General features: G+C 56.8%; 3 protein-coding genes across 3 annotated transcripts; all 3 read right to left on the reverse strand.

Moving 5' to 3' along the window:
* Positions 1-10,235: 10,235 nt before the first annotated feature.
* MIND_01262400 (TY3B-TY3B protein) lies at positions 10,236-12,258 on the reverse strand (the record flags this gene model as incomplete). Its single annotated transcript, XM_037369106.1, has 3 exons — positions 10,236-10,955; positions 11,209-11,365; positions 11,411-12,258. 3 exons carry the CDS (start codon positions 12,256-12,258, stop codon positions 10,236-10,238), a joined length of 1,725 nt encoding a protein of 574 aa, XP_037214312.1.
* Positions 12,259-13,736: 1,478 nt separating this feature from the next.
* MIND_01262500 (uncharacterized protein) lies at positions 13,737-14,198 on the reverse strand (the record flags this gene model as incomplete). The annotated part of the gene is made up of 1 exon (XM_037369107.1): positions 13,737-14,198. One exon carries the CDS (start codon positions 14,196-14,198, stop codon positions 13,737-13,739), a length of 462 nt encoding a protein of 153 aa, XP_037214313.1.
* A 147-nt stretch (positions 14,199-14,345) lies between these two features.
* MIND_01262600 (TY3B-TY3B protein) lies at positions 14,346-16,388 on the reverse strand (the record flags this gene model as incomplete). The annotated part of the gene is made up of 1 exon (XM_037369108.1): positions 14,346-16,388. The coding sequence occupies one exon, from the start codon at positions 16,386-16,388 to the stop codon at positions 14,346-14,348; it is 2,043 nt and encodes a 680-aa protein (XP_037214314.1).
* Positions 16,389-20,889: the final 4,501 nt, after the last annotated feature.

The following is a 20,889-nucleotide window of genomic DNA, read 5'->3' on the forward strand; positions in this document are numbered from 1 at the left end:
AATGTCCTTCTTGTTTTCCGGAGTCGGCCAAGCGGAGACGCCTGCGACCTTGACGGGGTCCATTTCGACGTGGTTGTGGGAGATGATGACTCCGAGGTACTCGATTGACGATTTTTCAAAGTCGCACTTCTCCGCCTCGAAGGTACAACTTGTGCTCCCGGAGTCGCCGTAAGACCTCCTGGACAATCTGCCGGTGTTTCCGGAGGTCGGAATGGGCGATCAGGATGTCGTCAAGGTAGATCATGACGTCTCCGGAGAGGATGAGATCCTGGAAAATGTCATTCATCATCGTTTGGAACGTCCGGGAGAGTTTGTCAGGCCGAAATACATCACCAAGGGCTCGAACAGGCCTCGGTTAGTCCGGAAAGCCGCTTTCCACTCGTCACCTTCCTTGATCCGGACGTTGTTGAAGCCCCAACGGACGTCGAGTTTGGTGAAGTAACGAGCGCCTTTGAGCCGGTTGATGAGGTCGTTGATCAGCGGAAGGGGGTACCGGTTTTTGACAGTCATCGTGTTGAGGGCACGGTAGTCCTGGACGAAGCGGAGTCCGCCGTCCTTCTTCTTGACGAAGAAGACCGGAGACGCCATCGGAGACTTGGAGGGGCGAATCCGGCCCGTCGAAAGCCCTTCCTCGATGAACGCGTCGAGCTCGCGTTGCTCGAGGGGCGAGATGGGGTACACCTTGCAGTTGGTGGGCTTAGCGTCGGGGACAAGCTCAATGGCGTGGTCCCAGGCTCTCCGCTCCGGTAGCGTGTCGAAGGACTCCTTGTTGAAGACGTCCTGGAACTCCTTAGCCCAGTCCGGGATCTCGGAGGGTGGTGGGGCGGAGTTCTTGGCGAAGGCTTCGGCCAGACGCTGTGAGACGGTGCTACCTGCGCGTATCTCCTCTGAGGGACGGAACGAGGTATAGAAGATGCGGTCACCATCTTCGAGCTGGTCATCTTCGTCATCCGAGTCCGAGTCCGGCGTCAGATCAGGCAGGTCGGAATCGAGACCGGAATCGGAATCGTCTCCGTCCTCAGGGCCAGAGAGGTCCATAGTGCAAACCGAGGGGAACGGGCCGGAGCGGAGACGCTTCTGAAGCGACCGGAGTCGCCGCAGCTCGGTCCGTTCGACGCGCTCTTCCTCACGGCAGGTCGAGCAATTGCGGGGGCACCGTGTCATCTTGACCTCCTTGGTTTCCCAATTGATCTCTGGGTTATGTTTCCGCAACCAGGAATACCCCAGGATGAGGTCTTGCTTGCCAAGATGGGTGACGGCCAGTTGAACTCGTTCGGCATGGCCCTTGTAGCGCAGGACCAAGTCCGCGATCTGTTTGATGGAGCCAGCGTCATTGGGGGTGCCATCGACATTGAAAACCGGAATCGGCTGATCGAGGGTGCGGACCGGAATGCCATTCCGAGCAACATAGTTCGTGTCAATGAAGTCGGAGGTGGCACCACAGTCGACAAGCCCAGAGAGTGAGAGCTTCAGCGCGCTGGTGGTGGACTCAAGCTCCAACGGGAGGTGGAGGGAGTTCGCCCCGGGGGCAGCGGCAACGGTGTATTGGGCAGTTTCTTTTCCCAGGCAGTGAGGCGGCGAAGGACGATGACCGGAGTCGCGGGCGGAGTCGGAGACGGAGTCGAGGCGGGGGCAGGAGAGGGTGTGTCTTTCGTTTCGGGCTCATTGTAGGGCAAGGAACTGCATTCATCATACAAAGAGGCAAAACGATTTATAGAGGCGAACGAGGGCACACCAGTCACTCGTCGCGGGGGACAAAATCCTCTCCGGCCATCGACTCCGCTGCCGTCTCCGGCAGGGCAGCTGTGTCCGTGTAGCGGGCGATCAACTCCGCTAACATCTCGTCACCGAGTTGTTGGATCACCTCGTCGAGGATGTCCATCGAGCGGACATCGGCGGGGAGGGGGCAATCCCGGGCGAGATGGTTTGGGTCGCCGCACCTGAAGCAGGCGCGACGAGGGGCACCCCGAGCCCTGGTGCGATCCAACTCCATTGGGACGGGAGCTGGAGGCGCCAGAGCGGGGGCGCGGGCCGCGGGTGGCACGACCGGAGCCACCGGGCGGAAGGGGGCCGGAGCCGGGATGCGGTTGACCGGAAACGGAGTCCGAATCAAACCGCCAGGCGTCTTGGGGGCGGCTGACTTGATCAGCTTGGCCCGGACCAGGGCCTTGTATTGACGGAAGGCCCGGGTGCGCCAGCTAAGGTAATCCCGGAGGTCCGGGGGGTCGTTCGAGGACGTGATTCCGTTGTTGATCAAGGGGTCAAGTCCGTGGCGGAACTTGGTCACCTTGACCAGCGCGTCTTCGAATCCGGCGAGGTCCATCAGGTCCTCGAAGTCGTCGGTGTACTGGTAGACATCCTTTGTGCCCATGTGATAGGCGGAAGTCTCCAGCTTGGAGAGAGCGTGATCTTGCTCGTTCTCCTCAACGAACCGGAGTCGAAACTCGGAAACGAACGAGCCCCAGGACGGAAACGGAAACGGGGCTTTGCTTCCGTGGCGCTCCGCCCATTGCTGAGCAGGTCCTTCTGCCATAAACGACATGGCATAGCGGACGGCCTTTTCCTCGCTCGCCTCTCCGTTGACCACGAAGGCCTCAGGGGCAAGGCGGGCGTAGGTGCGGACCGCGTAAAGGAACGTGCGGCCGCGTTTCCGGTCGCCGTTGAAGGTGAACGGGGGGTTTGGTCGCAAGACCAATTTTGAGGCGAGGTTGATGTCGCCAAAAAGGGCTTCGGAGTCGCCCTGGACCGGAGTCGGAGTCGGAATCGACGTCTCCGGCGAAGGTGTTTGGGGTCCGCCAGCATTATTAGCGGCGGCAGCGGCAGCGGAAGCCTGGTTGGTGAGTAAACCAAGGGCCTCAGTTAGGCTATCAATTTTCGCCTCGAGTGAGTCCAGCCAGGCGTCTGCGGTAGGAGTGACTCCGGACGGCATGACGGGTGCGGGGACCTGTGACGGGGGTTGGTTCGAAGAGGCTGAGGAGAAGCGGAGCTACGACCAGCGTATAAGAAAGTAAGGCGCGCTGAAGCAGCGCGCCTGTATAAGAGTTGGGGAGCCCCGTGTAGGGCTCGAGCATGCTAGCTTGTGGTCGAGGACCACCACGGGAGCTACGTGGAGCAGTTGCACGCGTGCTCAGGCCTTTGGTGGGTCCGAGGTAGCGCTGTCGTCGCGCGCTGTTCTTACTTCGTCATGAAGGATGAGAGCAAGATATATTGTGTGCGTGACTCTAGGTCACGCGCTGATGTAATTACAGTCCAATCAAATATGTACTAAGTCCGAATAAACGTTCGTCTGATGCGCTTGATGACCGACCCTCTTCACAGTGCCCCCCGCGCCTCAAACGGACGTTTCAGGAGGACCTCCACCCGGCCCTTGGTCGTCACGGTCGTCGTCGTTGAACCCGCGTCTCCATTTCCCTCGCGCCAGCGGCGGTTCGAACCCAGCAGCTCTCAATTTCTCGTGGTACTCGCGAGTGATTTTCCGCCGTTTGCGGTCTCTGCCGGCCCGAGGCGCCCCCGACGCTGGGCGTCTGTCGAGGTCCTCGTACCACGGTGTTGTTCTTCCGTCCCAGGTCTGAAGGCGAGACCCCACGTCTGGGCGACTGTCGCTTAGTCCGAGCCTTTCTTCCAATGTGCGGCGGGGAGGGGCTGCCGGAGGACTGAGCGAACGGGCTCTTCCCTTGTATCTCTGCTCTTCCCTCCATCGCAGGAAATCGCGAAACTCGGCCCTCCCTGACGAGTTGGAGGACGACGCGCGTCGGACGGCTGCGGCGGGGGGAGCCTGTTGGCGACCTTGATCTCGAGCGGCGTCGGGGGCTTCTTCTGGGTCGCGAATCCTCCCGCCCGATGGCCCCCCGGCTGTGAACGGGACCTAGACCTTCTCGTTCCCATTCTAGCGGGGGGCGTCCAGCGGCGCCCGGACCTGCGGTCCGGTCGGTCCGATCGGCCCGACGAATACGACCTCTGTCGCCGTTTCCCTTTACGGTCCCGGGCCCCCCGCGATGCTGAACGCGAACGCGATGACTTGCTCCGTCCGTAAGAACGCGACCGTGTCCTACGCCATCCGCCTGGGGCAGAGGGGCGGCCGCTAGTCGATCGCCGGCGGCGAACGGGAGAATCTCGTCGTACGTTCCTGTGGCTTCGTGACCGGCGGCTAGGCGACCAGTAATTTCCGCTTCTGGGGCCGGTGGGCGTGACCGGCCTCCGGCTTCCGAGTTTCGCCACCGCTGCTGCTGACCTCATCACTGGGGAAGGCGATCTCATGTCCACATCTTGTGACCTTGGCGAGGCCAGAATCCATTGGTCGTGCGAGTAGGTCCGCACATCTAAGAACTCCGCGGGCTCTGCGAAGCGGGCCTCCTGGTTGCCACGGTGGAGACGCGCCCATTCCAACAAAGCTGCCGCTGCATCCACTGATTCCATCTGCAGCCAAGTAGCTCTCTGTCCCACCGTCACATGACGAGCCCGGACAGCGAGTTCCCAGTCCGCAGCTTCCAGAGCCCGAGCGAAATTTACAGCGCCGATATCGTCCCCTTCTATCCTGACGTACTCCGAGGGCAGCGGCGCATCTTCGATTTCTCCCGCTTCCGGCAAGCTTCCCAGACTCACGCTGTCTTCCGGGTCGGTCCACTTGGAGCCTCCCGCCCGGTGCCGGGCGGATGACGGGCCGGGCGATGCCGCTTCCTTCAGAGGGCAAGGCACGATTGCGCATGATCTTGACGGGGATTCCCGTCTTCTCGCCTGCGGGTGCCTCTGTATCTCGCGTCGCTACAACTCCAGAACTGCCGGATGGGTTCGGCCCTGGTAAAGGGCCTCGCACTGTAGCTAGCGCGAACTGGTCCGAAGCTTCGGGAGGGTCGGCCGGCGCCGGGAGCTCCATGACAACTGGCTGGCCGACAAGCGGTAAGTCTTCTTTACTCAGGTATTCCTGCAGATATACCCGGCTCGAAGCTTCTCGGGCCTTCTTGTCCAGTCCAATCCACGTTTCCTTCGCTAGGTCGAACCCATAGCGATTGGGCTGATATGTTCCGCTCGGGAATTGCAGCTCCTTGTCGATGGTGATCCTTCGGCGCCAAGTACGGTCGTAAACGATGCGGCCTTCCTCTAGTAAATCGTTACGCTTCTTTCCCACTTGTCGGTAAACCGGTGCCTTCGGGTCCTCCGGATCCCACATCCAGAGCGTTAGTGGCTTGTCTATACGCCCAACGATCGGAGGGGGCACTCTGAACTGCCCCTTCTCATCCGGCTTGGGTTCAAGCAATTGGTCGTCTTCATCATCGTCGTAGTCGAGGAGGTTCATGGTTCGCCCGGAGACCTCGGGCGTTATCGCTTGTGGCAATGGCGGGAGCTGTCGCGCATGGGAAGGGGAAGTCCGTCCTTCGTATGGGCGCTGGGACCCAACCGCTGTTCCCAGTGGTACTACTGGTAATTCTTCGTTCGGTACCAACGGACCCCTGATGCCTCGGCCTGGAAGGCTTAGCCGGTCTATGGACAGGGTCGATCCTTTGTAGTGGTAACTGGCTTCTTCCACTAAGTCCCCTTCTCGCGATTGGCGCCGGTGAGCTATGAAGGCAGGAGCTCCTCTGGACATTAGCAGCATGACTTCTCTCTCCTCCATCCCGTTGACCCAGAACCCAATAAGATCGTCCGACGCGTAATGGCTTTCTTGGCGTAGCTCATCGGTAGGGCGCGTTTCGAAGGCTAAAGCAGTGATATATGATAACCACGCTCTCTTTTCCCGCAACGCATACTGCAGACGGGTAGCCAATGGCAGGCCTTCGTCCCAAGTTAACCCTTTCTGGAATTGAAGGCGGCAGTTGGCGAGGCTGACCGACTTAGGTACGTTGCCGGATTGGTATCCTTCTAGCCGCGCTTTCTGGGTCGGGTTGAGCTTGAGTCGTAACTCCTTGAGATCCTTCCACAATTTGTCGTCTAGATCCCCTATAGCGTCGAGCCATTCGTTGTTCATCCGGCCTAGCCAGCGGTCCTCGCGCTTATTCTCTGAGTCCTGCCAGTATTGAGATACGTCGCAGTAGGCGGACGAACCACGGGTCCGTTCGATGAATTTTGCACGCCCGGTGAACGAGCGCTAAGTGCGGATAGAAATTCCCGGCCGCCTGAGGAATGATGAAAGGGTCGTATCGACCGTAAGACCCGTCCCAACGTCGCTCCTTTCCCTGTGGAGCCAAAGGAGGCAAGGCGAGTGGTGGCGGACCCGGGCATATCGGAAGTTGCAGCGAATTCGGCGACCACAAAACTAGTACCGTGTCCGGGTCGACCTGAATGTTCCTCGACGTTACTATGTCGAACCCTGCGAAGTCAAGGAGGATGGCGGCGCATGGGCGGAGGAAGGACGTCGAAACCGTGGTCGGGATCCAAGTGCGGCTCATACCTGATGAGGGAGCGGGGCACTGTTGGCATGGAGGCTATTTCCTGCACTGTCGTTAGTCATCGCGACACCGTAGGCCCTGTGATAGTGGCCGCTTGGGGGGTGCGCTTGGGGCTCGAGGTGAAAAACTCACCGATGGAGTCAGGAAGAAAAAGTGAGACGTGTGACATGTCACTCCCACTCTGACTCATCATCGGTGATGCTCGGCCGGCTCGCGCGGTCACGTGCACTGAATCAGCCACTTAATGGAGGCCTTTAAGCTTCAAATACTCGCGCTTCAGCACGGGCGCATTGCGCATGTCGTATTCGGATATCCACGAGTCATCCGCTGGGCCATATCCTTCCCACCGTACCAGGAAGAACCGCACGTTCTGTCCTCCCCTTTTCCGAACCTCATGACCTAGAATGGCGTCTACCACGTATTCTTCAGAAGCCTGTAGGTAATCCCGCGTGTCCGGCAAGGTGGTGCGGAGTCCCCATTTCTCCTCCGAAGGGCGATATTGCCTCAAATGCTCCAGATTGAAGACAGGATGCATTGGATAGGTGTCGGGTAAACGCAGACGATATACCAAGGGGTTTATCTTCTCCATTACTTCGAAAGGCCCTATCGTTCTTTGCACCAACTTCCTTCCGGTCCCGGTAGTCTCGACCAACTCGAGAGAATGAGGGTTGACCAGTACTAAATCGCCAGGTTCGATGGCTTCAACTGGCCGACGATGTTTGTTGTACGCTTTGGCCTGTCTTTCCTGAGCCAATACCAATGCATCCCTCGCTTTCTGGCGGTGTAGTTCCAGCGATTCGATGAAGTCTTCACCCTTATGACTGGGCAAGAAGGGACGTGCTACCCCGTCACTTGCTGGAGCAAGGAGACCTATGCTGCCTCTTAGTTCGTATCCAAGCAGCAGGAAGTTGGGAGCGAATCCCGTGGACGAGTGCACGTTTGAGTTATATGCACTGTTAATTGGTCCCAACCAGGCTGCCCACGAAGCGCGATTTGCCGATACGTACGCCCGCAACATCTGTTCAATTTGAGCATTGACGATCTCCGTCTGCCCGTCCGTCTGAGGGTGGTGTGCGGAGGATAATGCCATGGTACTACCATACTGAGTCACCACCGATCTCCAGAAAGCTGTGGCCCATCGTTTATCCCTGTCGGAGATAATCCGTTCCGGCATGCCGTATCGATTTACGACGTGGTCAATGAAGAGTTTGGCGAAACCTTCTTGGGACAGAGTAGTATGAGTCGGTACCATTATTGCGAATTTAGTGAGCTTGTCAACGAAGACTAGTATGGCCGTGAACTTTTCTGCGCCCGATGGGGGCAGTCCGGTAATAAGATCCATGGATATAGTGGCGAATGGTCGACGTGGTATGTGAGCAGGGCGTAAACCTCCCATTTTCTGCCTGTGGTCAACTTTGATCTTTTGACACACGTCACAGGAAGACGCGAAATTCTCCGTGTCCGTGGCCATGCTAGGCCAGTAGAATAGCTGTCGCAGTCTCGACACTAGCTTGGCTGGCCCCGCGTGAGCCGATTCTCTCGCAGACTCGTGTATTTCCGTTATAACGTCTTTAACCTTGGAATTGGGCACGCATAGCCGAGTCTCCCAGTCGGCATCGATGAAGTATAGCAGTCCGTCCTTGCCTTTCTGGAACCTTGAAGGAGTCAATTTCTTGTCCGCGCTCATGGCTTCATCCACATATTTGTTCTTGAAATGCGGGTCCGCCCGGTATCCTCGGGCGAATTCTTCTGCCACCTCCGGTGCTACTGAGATCAACAAATGAGCCTTGTTAACCCAGTCGTCCTCGACATCCGCCGCAGGCCCATCTGATCCGGACGGATAGGTCCAATGGTCTTTTGCTGCTTCTTCTGGTTCAGGCAGGCCTTGACTCTCGTTCTTGGGACTGGCGGGAACCGAGAGCTCCGCTGGGGAGCCCTGTAAGTTCTCCTTAGTGGAATGGGAGGGCTCCTCCGGGGAGCCCTGCAGCCCTTGATCCTGCAAGGTGTTCTTCAACTCCTCTCTCAGTTGACGGCGCGTCTGCACCGGATACGCCTCTCTCTCCAACACTTCCTCCCACCAGAAAGCTGCAAAAGCGGCTTTAGGCGCCGGCGCCCGAGATCCTTTCTCCTCCTCTGATTCCGCTCTCTCTCTCTTCTCCTTGTCCTGCATTATAGGCGGAATATCATCCCTCGCCGGCGAGTTATGCGGCGGAGCTCGCGGCAGCCTAGATAGCGGGTCCACGTTCGAGTGTATCCGGCCAGGGCGGTGGACTATCTTGAGCCCTGGGTATGCAGCGAATACTGCCCCCCATGCCGCGAGCCTCCTGTTCGCATTTTCGTATACCCTTGCCCATTGTAGTGCAGCGTGGTCCGTTACCAGAATCACCTTCTCCCCCTCAATAAAAGGCTGGAAGCGGATCAACGCCTCTTTCGCGCCCAGCGCTTCACGCTCTGTGGCGCTATAATTCCGCTCCGCGGATCTCAAGCTCCTGCTCCAATAGCAAATGACACGTTCGACGTGAACTATGGTATCGTCCAGCGTCGCCCCCCAAGTGTCCTTCCCCTTCATTTCCTCCACCCTCGCTCGTCAAGCTTGCGAACAAACGCGGCACGGGAAGGCCCAGTCCGTGAGCCTTCGCCAACCTGTCGTAAGTTGATGTACCCTTTAGATCCCTCACTCGAATTTCCTGAACTTGCTGCAGACTTGCCCCAATTGCAAAGTCCGAGGCGTCGGTGTACAGCCTGTAAGGAGCGCCCTGTACCGGATGGCCTAGCACCGGGGCCACCGAGAGCGCATCCTTGGCTTGTTGGAAAGCTATCTCGTGCTCTGCCCTCCATTCCCAGCGCACGCCTTTGGCCAAGAGTCCGAATAAAGGCTTCATCACGAACGCGTAGTACGGAATGTACCCCGAGAAGTAATTTACCATACCCAGAAACTTCTGGAGTTCATGCGCTGACCGGGGTCTCTCCAGTTCCTGTATCGCAGCCACCTTCTCCTTGTGGGTAGACAGCCCTAGCCTCGAAACTTTCTGCCCGAGGAGCAGGATAGAACTGTAACCAATGAAGCACTTCTTTGGCTCCAGCGTTATTCCTGCTCCCGCGATAGCTCCCAGAACCTTGTCCAGATGTTCTAGATGTTCCTCCCAAGATTTCGAGTATACTACGATATCGTCGATGTACACCAGGGTGAACAGCCAGAGGAAGGGTGCCAACACGCTTTGCATTATGCGCTGGAATATGGATGGCCCGTTTCGCAGTCCAAACGGCATTCGGACAAATTGCCACAAGCCCCGGTGGGAGCGGAAGGCAGTCTTTTCCCTGTCGCTCTCTTCTATCTCCACTTGGTTGAATCCCGCGAGAGCATCGAATGAGGAGAGAACCTGGGCACCCGAAAGAGCTTGCACTATTTCTGACTGTCGCGGTATAGGGAACTCGTCTGGTATAGTTGACACGTTTAGCTTCCTGTAGTCTACTGCTAGCCGCGGCTTCCCGTTACGGAACACGACCACGCAAGGCGCTCCCCAAGGACTGTGCGATTTCTCAATGACCCCTCGTTTGAACCAAAGGTTCAGCTGATTATCGATCACTTCCCTCTTCAAAGGGGACGCCGCGTAGGCGGGGAGGGATACTGGCTGAGTGCCCGGCAATGTGGGCACTGTTGCTTTCTCCTTTACTGTTCCTAGTCGTCCCCCCACGCCAAATGCAGGCGCATTGCGTCGCAGAACCTCCAGTAACTTGGGCCTGATGTCCTCCGGCACGTCTTCTCCCAGGTTCACAGCCTCCGCCACGTCTTCCACTGGCTCTTTGTCCGGATCGTCCAGGGCCACCGTCTTGGGGCCTTCCCATAGCTCGTCATCTCCCTCGCCCGGTCCATCGGGCGAGTCGGCTGGTGGTGGTGGCGGTCCTGTAAGAGAGTCGTCCTGAGAATTTGATGTGACAGAGATGACTCTTTCGATCGCCTCGGCGTACGCGGTCATGTGATCCATCTCGTCTTCGGTTGACGGGCGCGTCTGCGTAGGAACTCGGGTCGCGTAGTTTACCTACCACATCCCCCGCTCGAATGAACCAAGGCCTCGCGGAGGGGTTGGCTATCGGTATGACAGGGACGGACGCCTTTATTAAGGTGGATGGGGCCGCTAGAATGCTGCCATCGTCAGTGGAGATGAGCACTTTCTCCACAAACCAGTCCTCCCTTCCGGTGAAGTCCGCGGTGACTGGCACGTTGTGTACTGACCCCGGTCCTAAGAGCACATCTCGAGCCGCGACGACAGGTTTAGCCTCTGCTGAGATTTTCTTCCGGAATGCCACTGTGGAAGTACTGGCTTGTGCAGTGTTCGCCAGAAGAACGGTCGATATGTCCGGGATTGGGGGAGCACGAATGGAAGGATTTTGGAGGGAAAGGAGTGGAAGAATTCGTGTAAGAGTGGAAGTGAAAGTGAATGTAAAATCGCTGAAACTCGCTCCAGTCGTGAAGCTCGGCTCGGGGGCTCGGGGACTCGAAAGGCGCAAGAATCTGGTGGTCGGGGGCTCGATGTTCACTAGCAACTTGCCCTCGGTGGAGCAATCTCGGCACTGGTTGCGAACTCGGTGGTGGTTGGTGTGAGGAGTTCTATTAAATGATGATGTAGACTACAAACAAATAGCCACATCAAATATTGATGATGGGCGTCCTAAAGCGGAAACAGCCTCATAAGGAAAAGCTACGTAAGGGACATTCCACACTTCCACAGTGGGAGGAACTCGAATCTCGACCTCGAGATCACCGGAATGGAAGTGGGAATGGATCGGAAACCAACGATGAAAGTACTCAGCCAAATGGACACACGGTTGGTTGCGACAAGTGAGCGTGGATGAAACACGGTGGGAGTGTGTGAGTTGCCATCATTTTGTCGGAAAGCACCGCCAGAGTGTCAGGATCAAGCTTACTCAAGGTGGTGATCATCTCTGTGAAGTGGGCTCGAAGGGTGTTGTCGAACAGCAATCTTTGAATTAACTGCATCGATTTAGCTTGTTGACACTTGACGCACGGCATTAGCATGCGCGGCTGGTTGGTTCGATGCGCGTGGCGTCGGCGAGGGGCGTGGGAAACAGGCGGAGCGATCTCGGGATGGGAGGAACTCGGATTGAGCGGGCCGGTGTGCTCAGCAGCGCGAATCGGCTCAGTTGGTGGCGGAAATTGAGAAGGAGTCGGCTCACATGGTGTTGGAAGGCGTGTTGGACGTCGAGCAAGCGGTTGTGGTGGTTCGGGACGCTCAGAAACGCGAAGCGCAGCGTTATGCGCGGAAATGAGGTGTCCAGCGACTCCACCGGCGTGTCGCGTCATCGGCAGCGCGGATCCATCAGGCATCACAAGCTTGCCTCGTTCATCGAGTCGGGCGAGCGCTCGGCGCAAGAGCGTGCACGTGCGGGGGCAGAAACGGAAGCTGAGTGGGTGGTTGTTGCTCCGGCCGCAAACGAAGCAGCGGCGCGATCGTGGCTTGTTCAGGGCGGCAGAACGCGGCGATTCGGGCGTGGGAACAACGCTCGGCGCTCGGGCCTCGCTCGCGGAAGTGCCGTGGACAGTTCTCGGCGAGTTTGGTGAAGCAGAAGGCGCAAAACGCGTGGAATTGAGCGTGGGAATCGCTCCGGGAGCTCCGGCCGTGATCGGACTCGCTCCTCGGACCGCATTTGGGCGCGCGCGGCCAGTCTCGGGCACGTTGCTGATCGGAACGGCCATGTAGAGATGGCCGACGCCACTTGTGAGAGTTCTGCTGTCGTTTGCGAGAGATCTCCGTGCCGCGTGTTGTACATGCGTGATGGGGCTCGTTGCAACGCGGGAACGGGCAGGGAAACGCGTGGTGGGCTCGAGAGTGGGGGATTCGTCGTCGGAGGGCATGGAAGTGAAGGAAAGAGCTCGAAAGTGGGGAAAGGGAGTGTAGAAGAGTTAAAGACACACGGACAATGCTTGTCTCGACCAAGGAAAGCCCGGATAGAAGAGCTTTCCCCCTGCGGTGGTCACCACTGTGGAAGTACTGGCTTGTGCAGTGTTCGCCAGAAGAACGGTCGATATGTCCGGGATTGGGGGAGCACGAATGAAAGGATTTCGGAGGGAAATGAGTGGAAGAATTTGTGTAAGAGTGAAAGCAAAAGTGAATGTAAAATCGCAGAAACTCGCTCCAGTCGTGAACCTCGGCTCGGGGGCTCGGGGACTCGAAAGATGCAAGAATCTGGTGGTCGGGGGCTCGATGTTCACTAGCAACTTGCCCTCGGTGGAGCAATCTCGGCACTGGTTGCGAACTCGGTGGTGGTTGGGGTGTGAGGAGTTCTATTAAATGATGATGTAGACTACAAACAAATAGCCACATCAAATATTGATGATGGGCGTCCTAAAGCGGAAACAGCCTCATAAGGAAAAGCTACGTAAGGGACATTCCACACTTCCACACCACTCTTTTGGCTCTTCGGGACGCGCCTACCTGCAATCCCGCTTCCACAGCAACCGGGTGCACTCGGCGGGCCAGTCCAATCTGCCTTATCTTGAATCCCAAATCGTAGGTCACTGAGGAGGAAGCCGGGACACGGATGTCTGCTTGCGACGCTCTGAATAAGAGCGTATTACGTCCGTTCGTGTGCCTCTCCACGCCCATCTCGTACGCTGTCTGGAAATCCTCTCCTAACAGCAGAGGCACCATCATATCGCGGACCACGTAAGCCTCCATGTCAAAGCCCACTGAGTTGCCGTCCTCGTCTGCCATGAACATCTTGAGCGTGACGTAGCCTAGTACTTTGGCTCGCCCTGTGAGGTGATAGAGCTTTATGCGCGCTCCTTCCTTGGGTGTCGGCCTGTCTTCCAACGTAAGCCAAAATTCCTCGGATACCAATGTCAAGTCCGCCCCCGAGTCTACTCTTCCTTTCACTGGCTCAGCCTCGGGTGACCCAACACGGACCGGTGTGTGCAACGCCCGGGAGCCTAGTCCCGCCATTCCTTCAGGAAGCTGCTGTCCTTTAGTAGCCTGTAGGATAGTGTTTCGAGGCTTCTCCTGGCTAGAAGGAAGATCCCGCGACCGTCGCCTCACTCGCCGTGGCAACGCGGCCATCGGAATCTCCTTTTCCTTGCCCTTAAGCTTCCAACCTGGCTGTTTACTTAGGGCAGCCGCTCGCCTCGTATTGCGGTTTTCTGAGTAGCGGGGAACATGGAAGGCAGCGGCAGCCAAATAGGACTCTCTTATTACGGATTCACGCTCGATCTCAGTCCCAGGCTCAGCATACTGTGAAGCGATTTGGATTTCAGCAATCATAGCTATGTAGTCCGACTCCTCGTCTTCCCATTCTTCGGGCTCGATGTCACGCTCCAACATGTTGGCTTGCCGCATTTTATCCCACCTGCCAAAGTGCACGCAGTCCCTCATTAGATGCTTCGGACTCGTGCATATCCAGCAGTGGCCATTCTTCGGGGGGCGGGGGCTCACCCTCGAATCGTCTCTCGCAAAGTGATAGCCGTCTACTACGCCTCCCGCAGGGATACTGTGGTTTGCCTGTTTTAGGTGCTTCCGCAACCATCGCCAGAGCGGTATCCTCGTCTTGAGAAGGAGAAGCCTCCGCGGCAAACGCTTTTTTGCGATAGAAGTTATGCCCAGTACGTGAGCTAGCCTGTTGCGAAGAGGAGGAGGCGGAGGACGACAGCCTCGCCTGTTTGTCCATCGCCCATAAGGAGAGCAGGACCTTCTCGCTTTGTTGCGCCCTGTGTAGTAGCGCGGCTATGGAGGGGCAGAGCTCGACGTTAATAGTACCGCTCCATATTGCTGGCTGAGTTTCGATTACTCTGGTGACAGCCATCAACAATTCCGCCTCTGTATCCGCTAGGATAGGGTTCAGGAAAGAGTTGTAAGAAATGCGTCTTTGGTAGAATTGGATAGGTTTCTCGCTCGAATGCCCAGCTTGCTGGAAGGAGATTTTTCCGAATTCTAGTAATCGCTCTCGCCTCTATTCCGGAGTAATGAATTGGCTTGAGATGGCGCTGTAGAGGTGATCCCAGTCTCGCGAGTATAGCTCTCGTTCGAAGCGTGTTAAATGCTTCCACCACTCTGCCGCAAGCCCTTCGAAGTTGATCGGGCCCATCTGCCCGACTTGCGTGAATAAGTAGGAGCTGTAGCGCGCCAAGCGGTCCATGGCCGACAAGTAGTCGATAGCGGTGAGACCCTCCCCGTCCCACTTCGGAATGATAGAGAGGGGTAGTTTCTGGTTAATTTGCCAAATACCAGGCCCATGCGGTGGATTGGACGCGTCCGTTCCTCTGACCTGGGAACCCCACCCCGGGTCACCGTCTTCAGGCCACCCTTCCCCTCCTCCTCGGGGAGGATGGGCGTCATGCCAGCTCGGAGGGTTCGCGCCTGGGGGTCCGCCGTCTCCAGCTCGATCCCTTTCTCGGGACGGGGACCGCCCGGATCCGGGCGGCCCACCTCGGCCCGACGGAGGGCCGGCATTCCGGTCGACGGGGATCAAGCCTTGCGAGGTCAGTTGGTACGTGTCCGTCCTCGTTTCAGACGAGGGGAATGGGAATATGCTCCGGCCCGTAGAACGGGCAGCCGTCACAGATGGCCCCCCACTCCTATAATCCACGGCCGATAGGATGTTCGGTACCCGACGCCGGGCTCCTTCGCCGAGCACGTGGGGTATCGGGCCGCCTGGGCCGAAGCTGACCACGCTGGGTGATGGCGCCCAGATATTGGGCGCGGATCCGGGCAGAATGGGATTGGGGAGAGCGCCTTCCGTTGCTCGCGTAGCGAGCCCTGACGAGGGCTCTGCGGCTGCTTCACGCTTCCCTGATCGTTCGCGGTAAGGATCCGCTCTGAATCCTCGGTCGGCATTAATGACTGACTGAATCCCTTGTCGTATCTCCTGGGGATTCGCTTTATACTCCAGGTTGCGGTAATCTTTGCGCGCTATTATCCGCCATACTTCCTGTTCAGCAGGGACGGCGCCGTATTTGTGGCGCACTTCAGAAAGTGTCGAGTTCGTGCTGGCAATAGATTCGACTTCAACCCCGGTGAGGTTTCTTCGTATCTCATTCAGTTGTTTTCGTATATGAACCACTGCTCGAGACAATCGCAGCTGAAGAACTCCCAACGTCCCTAAAATGGTAGTTGCATCCGAGTGTCCCTCCAAGATGGTGAGGAACGAGTAGCCCACGTCGACCATAAAGCTCGATCGAACGTTTCGCGCCGCGAATGTAGTCAGGTTCGCCAGTATTTGCTGGGCGGCTACCGTGACGTGGGCGAGCAGCGTTAACGTGGAGATAGGGATACCCAATAAGTCGTTGCCGTCCACCGTGCTGCCTCGATCAACTAGTGAGACGTCTTCAGAACGGAGAGTCCGTACTTCTTCTACGGCTTCAGCCAAATTTTCCCAAGCGAGCAACGTGTGGGGGTAACCGAACCTCCTCAGAATATCTCTGAGTTGGTCCGCCCGCTCCGCATTGAACCAGGGGCTGGCTCCCTCTCCTTCGATTCCAAAGAGGGTAAGCAGGTCGTCATCTTGCTCCGGATCGAATGAGGTATGCAGTCTAGCAACCGACTGAAATAGAGCTTCGTCCGTAAAGACGTCGATGGATCTGCCGGCCCGCGAGAAGATTGGAGTGAGCGTATTTACTGCGCGTTGGGCGAACGCAGAGGATATACTGCCGTCGTCCTCATTCAGAGGAGAAGGCCGCCTGGAAGATCCGTTCCGTAGGGTACCCTCGCTCGACTGACTGGCCGAGGACTCAGTCGATCCACTGCTAGCAGAGCTAAGTAACTCTGTCTCTACTTGCTCAGTGGATCCGGACGAAGCGGTTGAGCGGACCGAAGAAGTGGAGGGTGAAGCTCGAACTGGCGAGGAAGCTCCTACGCCGTTTATCTCCGACGCCGTGCCTTCGCCTAGGAGGACATCCGCCTCGACCGCGGGGGAAGCTGGAAGGGGCGTGGAAGCTGGGCTGGCGACTGAGCGGCCAGCAACGTTCTGCCTTTCCGAAGTCCTTTCCCTAATCATCCTCATAGGGTCGAAAGCTGGTCCTTCCTGGTTTGCTGAGCCCGGTGGGCGAGCTCTGCTTGGGGTGGCCGCATTCAGTGGCACCGGTGGTGGTGCTCGTATATGGTGCGCGGGCGGACGACACAGTCGGAGACGTCAGTCGTGATGGCGTGGGATTAGCTGTCGCCGCGGTAGTCGGGATAGTCGTCGAGGTCTTGCGCGACGCGTACATGTCTAATTTTTCTTCCCCCGCATTCCTTGAAGTATTAGTCGGACGCCCTGTGGAGGGCGCTCTTTTTTCGCCAAAGGGGGCAGCGGGAGTTGACCGAGTTTGCGAAGACATGGTTGTTGCGAAGAGAAGCTTTGGGGGAGCCCTTGGCTGGGCTCAGCTTTTTATAAGCATTTCTTTTAGCCGACGAAAATTTGTTTAGCCGAGTCGGCTAAGCCAGGGGTTGTTGTTTCGTGACGCTGGTCGGCACCGTCGTCTCGGGACAGCCCCTCGCGGTGGGCTCCATTGTGACGGGGGTTGGTTCGAAGAGGCTGAGGAGAAGCGGAGCTACGACCAGCATATAAGAAAGTAAGGCGCGCTGAAGCAGCGCGCCTGTATAAGAGTTGGGGAGCCCCGTGTAGGGCTCGAGCATGCTAGCTTGTGGTCGAGGACCACCACGGGAGCTACGTGGAGCAGTTGCACGCGTGCTCAGGCCTTTGGTGGGTCCGAGGTAGCGCTGTCGTCGCGCTGTTCTTACTTCGTCATGAAGGATGAGAGCAAGATATATTGTGTGCGTGACTCTAGGTCACGCGCTGATGTAATTACAGTCCAATCAAATATGTACTAAGTCCGAATAAACGTTCGTCTGATGCGCTTGATGACCGACCCTCTTCACAGGACCACAGGAGTAGAGGAGGAGGGGACAAGTGGCAGGGGCGGTGACGAGGGCGGAACGGACTCGTACTCCGAGCCTGAGTCAGCGCCGAACCTGGCAATCTTGTCCGGTTGATCCCGTAGAGAGTTTCTTCTGCTGTAAGGGCAACCCCGGAGGCCTGAGATCAAGGTCCTAGCAGGGGAGGATCCAAAGCGTGAACATTGGTAAGCGAATACAAATGAAGCTGACCTAGCAGGGGAGGATCCAAAGAGAAGAAACTCTAAGGGTCCGCCTGCTAGGTAGCTGACTATATACTGCTTGTCCGTAGCTGCCGCTGTCGGGCACAGAAGGCTTGGGTGGCGTCGCAGGCGAGGTCCCAGGGCGACCGTCGGGAGGGCGTTGATAAGCCGCAGTCTGGAACAGACCAGGAAACGACTATTTTTGTCGATTTTGTTGCTCAGCGCACGTCTCAGAGTTGACATGAGTCCCGAATGGTCAACTAGGGAGTTACCTGCACAAGAACCTATCAAAATCCAGTCAAATCCTATCAAATCGCTCATAGTGATTCCAAAATCTTGACTAGGAAAAGTTCGCAGAGCCCGTTTCTCGCTAGAATCCATCCAATTCTATGCAAAATACCCAAAGGGAGTGTATTCTAAAAGGCATATTCGGTTTGGCGCTCAGTGGAGACTCGAAACCGACAACTCCTAGACAAGGGACACCCCTATCTCTGTTGGTATCGACAACTGACATCATTGGAACGTGGTTTCGGATCATGCTGGAGGATCGAGAGTGCCAAGGGACGGTTAAACGGCGAAAACCTACTCAATTGATTGGGGCCTGGACCTGTGATCAACGGCGACTCTAAAACACTGTCGAGGAACAGATCATCTGAACATTGGAAATGCGCCAGGAGAGTTGGGACAACCACCGCTGAGGCCATATGCACAAGATACGAGTTATGGGTGTCAATCGAAAGCTGGGAAGCAGAGCTATCCACTGATCCTACTCAAGATCGAGGGATTCTTCACAAGACAAACTAGATGGTCGCGAACACGGAAGATTTACACAGGTCATTGACTCCAATACACGCGATACCAGTCATCTGGACCTGGATTTTCGACTCTGGGTCGTATGGCGAAACGATACCTATACAATTATGCACATGGACTACTTTTCTTACTCGAGATTTTCCCTGATTCTATCAATTTCTGTTTAGTATTTATATCTCTGTTTTGTATTTGGCAGGTTCACGGATTGCCCCGCTCTACTAGGTGCATCTGGGGATCTAGCTCGTCAAATCTATCTTGCTAGCTCTTTCGAAATAGTATTATCGCGTCGGAAGGATTATTGGTTGAGGGTTTCGGTTGCTGAATACAAGAGTTCCGGTTGCTGTTTATTGGGTTTCGGTTGCTGGTCGAGAGTTTAAGGCAGTTAGTTCCTGACTCGAGACAACTCAGAGGGTTTAAGGCAGTTAGTCCTGATCCAACGAGTATAAACTCTCCGGGCATCGTATTGGCGCTTCTCTATTGCTGAGTTTCGTCGATAGTACGCTTTGGGGCACAACAAATCAACGTTTTTCGCAAGAAACTCGTATCAACCCTACAACCTTACACATTTGTGCCAAGGCTCTGTTCACAGGGGTCTGTTCTCGCACAAGGAGTCGACGATATTTTGGGTTTTGTGACTTTTCCTACTCGACATTATACAACTTTCTCTCTATCTCAAGTGGAGTTTTGGTTGTTTTTGTTGGTTTGGTTAGTTAGAGGCTCATTTGCTTTGTCCCCCACTCCGCACTCATCACCGAATGCGCCTCCGCTAAGGCCGCAGTATCGGACAACCGCGCAAGCAGCTCTCCCAGCATCTCATCGCCAAGTTGCTGGATTACCTCGTCGAGGATGTCCACATGGCGGACGTTGGCGGGAAGCGGACAGTCCCGAGCCAAATGGTTGGGGTCGCCGCATCTGAAGCAGGCTCGACGAGGGGCACCCCGAGCCCTAGTACGATCCAGCTCCATAGGGACGGGAGCCGGAGGTACCGGGACGGGGGCGCGGGCCGCGGGTGGCACAGGCGGGGCCACCGGGCGGATGGGGAACGGAGTTGCCGAACGAGTGATGGGGAAGGCGCCCGCGGAGCTCCCGAAGCGGTCCGGGGGTAGCCGTTCCCTTTAATGAGCTTCGCTCGCACCAGGGCTTAATATTGTCGGAAAGCCCGAGTGCGCCAGCCCAGATAGTCACGGAGGTCTGGGGGGTCGTTCGAAGAGGTGATGCCGTTGTTGATCAAGGGGTCAAGTCCGTGGCGGTACTTGGTTACCTTAACCAACGCGTCTTGAAGCCAGCGAGGTCCATCAAGTCCTCGAAGTCGTCGGTATATCCGTAGACATCCCCGTTCCCATGTGATAACCCGCTTTCCAACTTAGCGAGCGCGAGGTCCTGTTCGTTCTCCTCGACGAACCGAAGGCGAAACTCGGAGAGGAACTGGCTCCACCGAGGGAAGGGGAAGGGGTTTTTGCTCCCATGACGCTCTGCCCATTGCTGAGCAGGTCCCTCCGCCATATAGGACATGGCGTAGCGGACGGCCTTTTCTTCGCTCGGCTCTCCGTTAACTACGAAGGCCTCCGGGGCAAGCCGAGCGTAGGTTTTGACCGCGAAAGAAAGCGCGGCCGCGTTTGCGATCTCCGTTAAACGCAAACGGGGGGTTTGGTCGTAAGACCAGTTTTGAGGCGACAGTAATGTCACCAAATAACGCATCCGCGTCGGGGGCATTCGGAGATGCCAGGGCGGTTCGGGAGCTGCCGGAGGTAGTGCGGCAGCGGAAGCCTGGGAAGCAAGGTGGGTGAGGATATTGGTGAGGTTGTCTAGTTTCGCCTCAAGTGCGTCCCATGCGCGCGTCAGCGTCCGGAGCAGCTCCGGTAGACATAGCGGGCGTAAAGACGACAAGAGCAGAGGAGGAGGGGTCAAGTGGCAGGGGCGGTGACGAGGGGGGTACGGACTCGTACTCCGAGCCTGAGTCAGCACCAAACCTGGCAATCTTGACCGGTTAATCCCGTAGAGAGTTTCTTCTACTGTAAGGGCAACCCTGGAGACTCCGACGAAAGCCTAGCAGGGGAGGATTGGAAACTGGGTGGTCTAGCCCAGAAACACTGAGGAACACACAGAAACACAACAGAATCCTGCTATATTCTGGAACAACGATGGAGGACAGAGGTGAGTGACTAAAGAGGCAGTGCTAATGTGACGGAGGAATGTAGGTAAGGCTCCCAGGCTTACACCCTCCCCCACTTAGAACAAGACCCAATCCATGAGGAGAGACAGTACCAAAAAGGGAGAAGAACCAACAAGTTGCAAGACCGAGAAGTCCGCCCTGAGCAGACGACAGGATATAGGGCCGATACAGGGAACCCCCCTGTAAGAACCGTACACCGAGCGGCATAGTCCAGAACGCCCCAATGGGAGCATGCGAGTAGACCCGAACGAAGAAGGCGATTAAAGTGGGAATAAGATAAGGAAATAAGGCCGAAATCTTGCTAGTCATCACGAGTTGCGAGGTCGTCATCGGAGTCGGAGTTGTCATCACCATCGGAGTCGAAAACATTGTCGATAGGGAAACGAGGCCTGATACCAGCCACACGACAAGATGCTCCCGGATAGATGCCCGGC

This window comes from Mycena indigotica (assembly GCF_014461135.1).
Source record: "Mycena indigotica strain 171206Taipei chromosome Unknown Mind.scaff0013, whole genome shotgun sequence".
Classification (NCBI taxonomy): Eukaryota; Fungi; Basidiomycota; class Agaricomycetes; order Agaricales; family Mycenaceae; genus Mycena; species Mycena indigotica.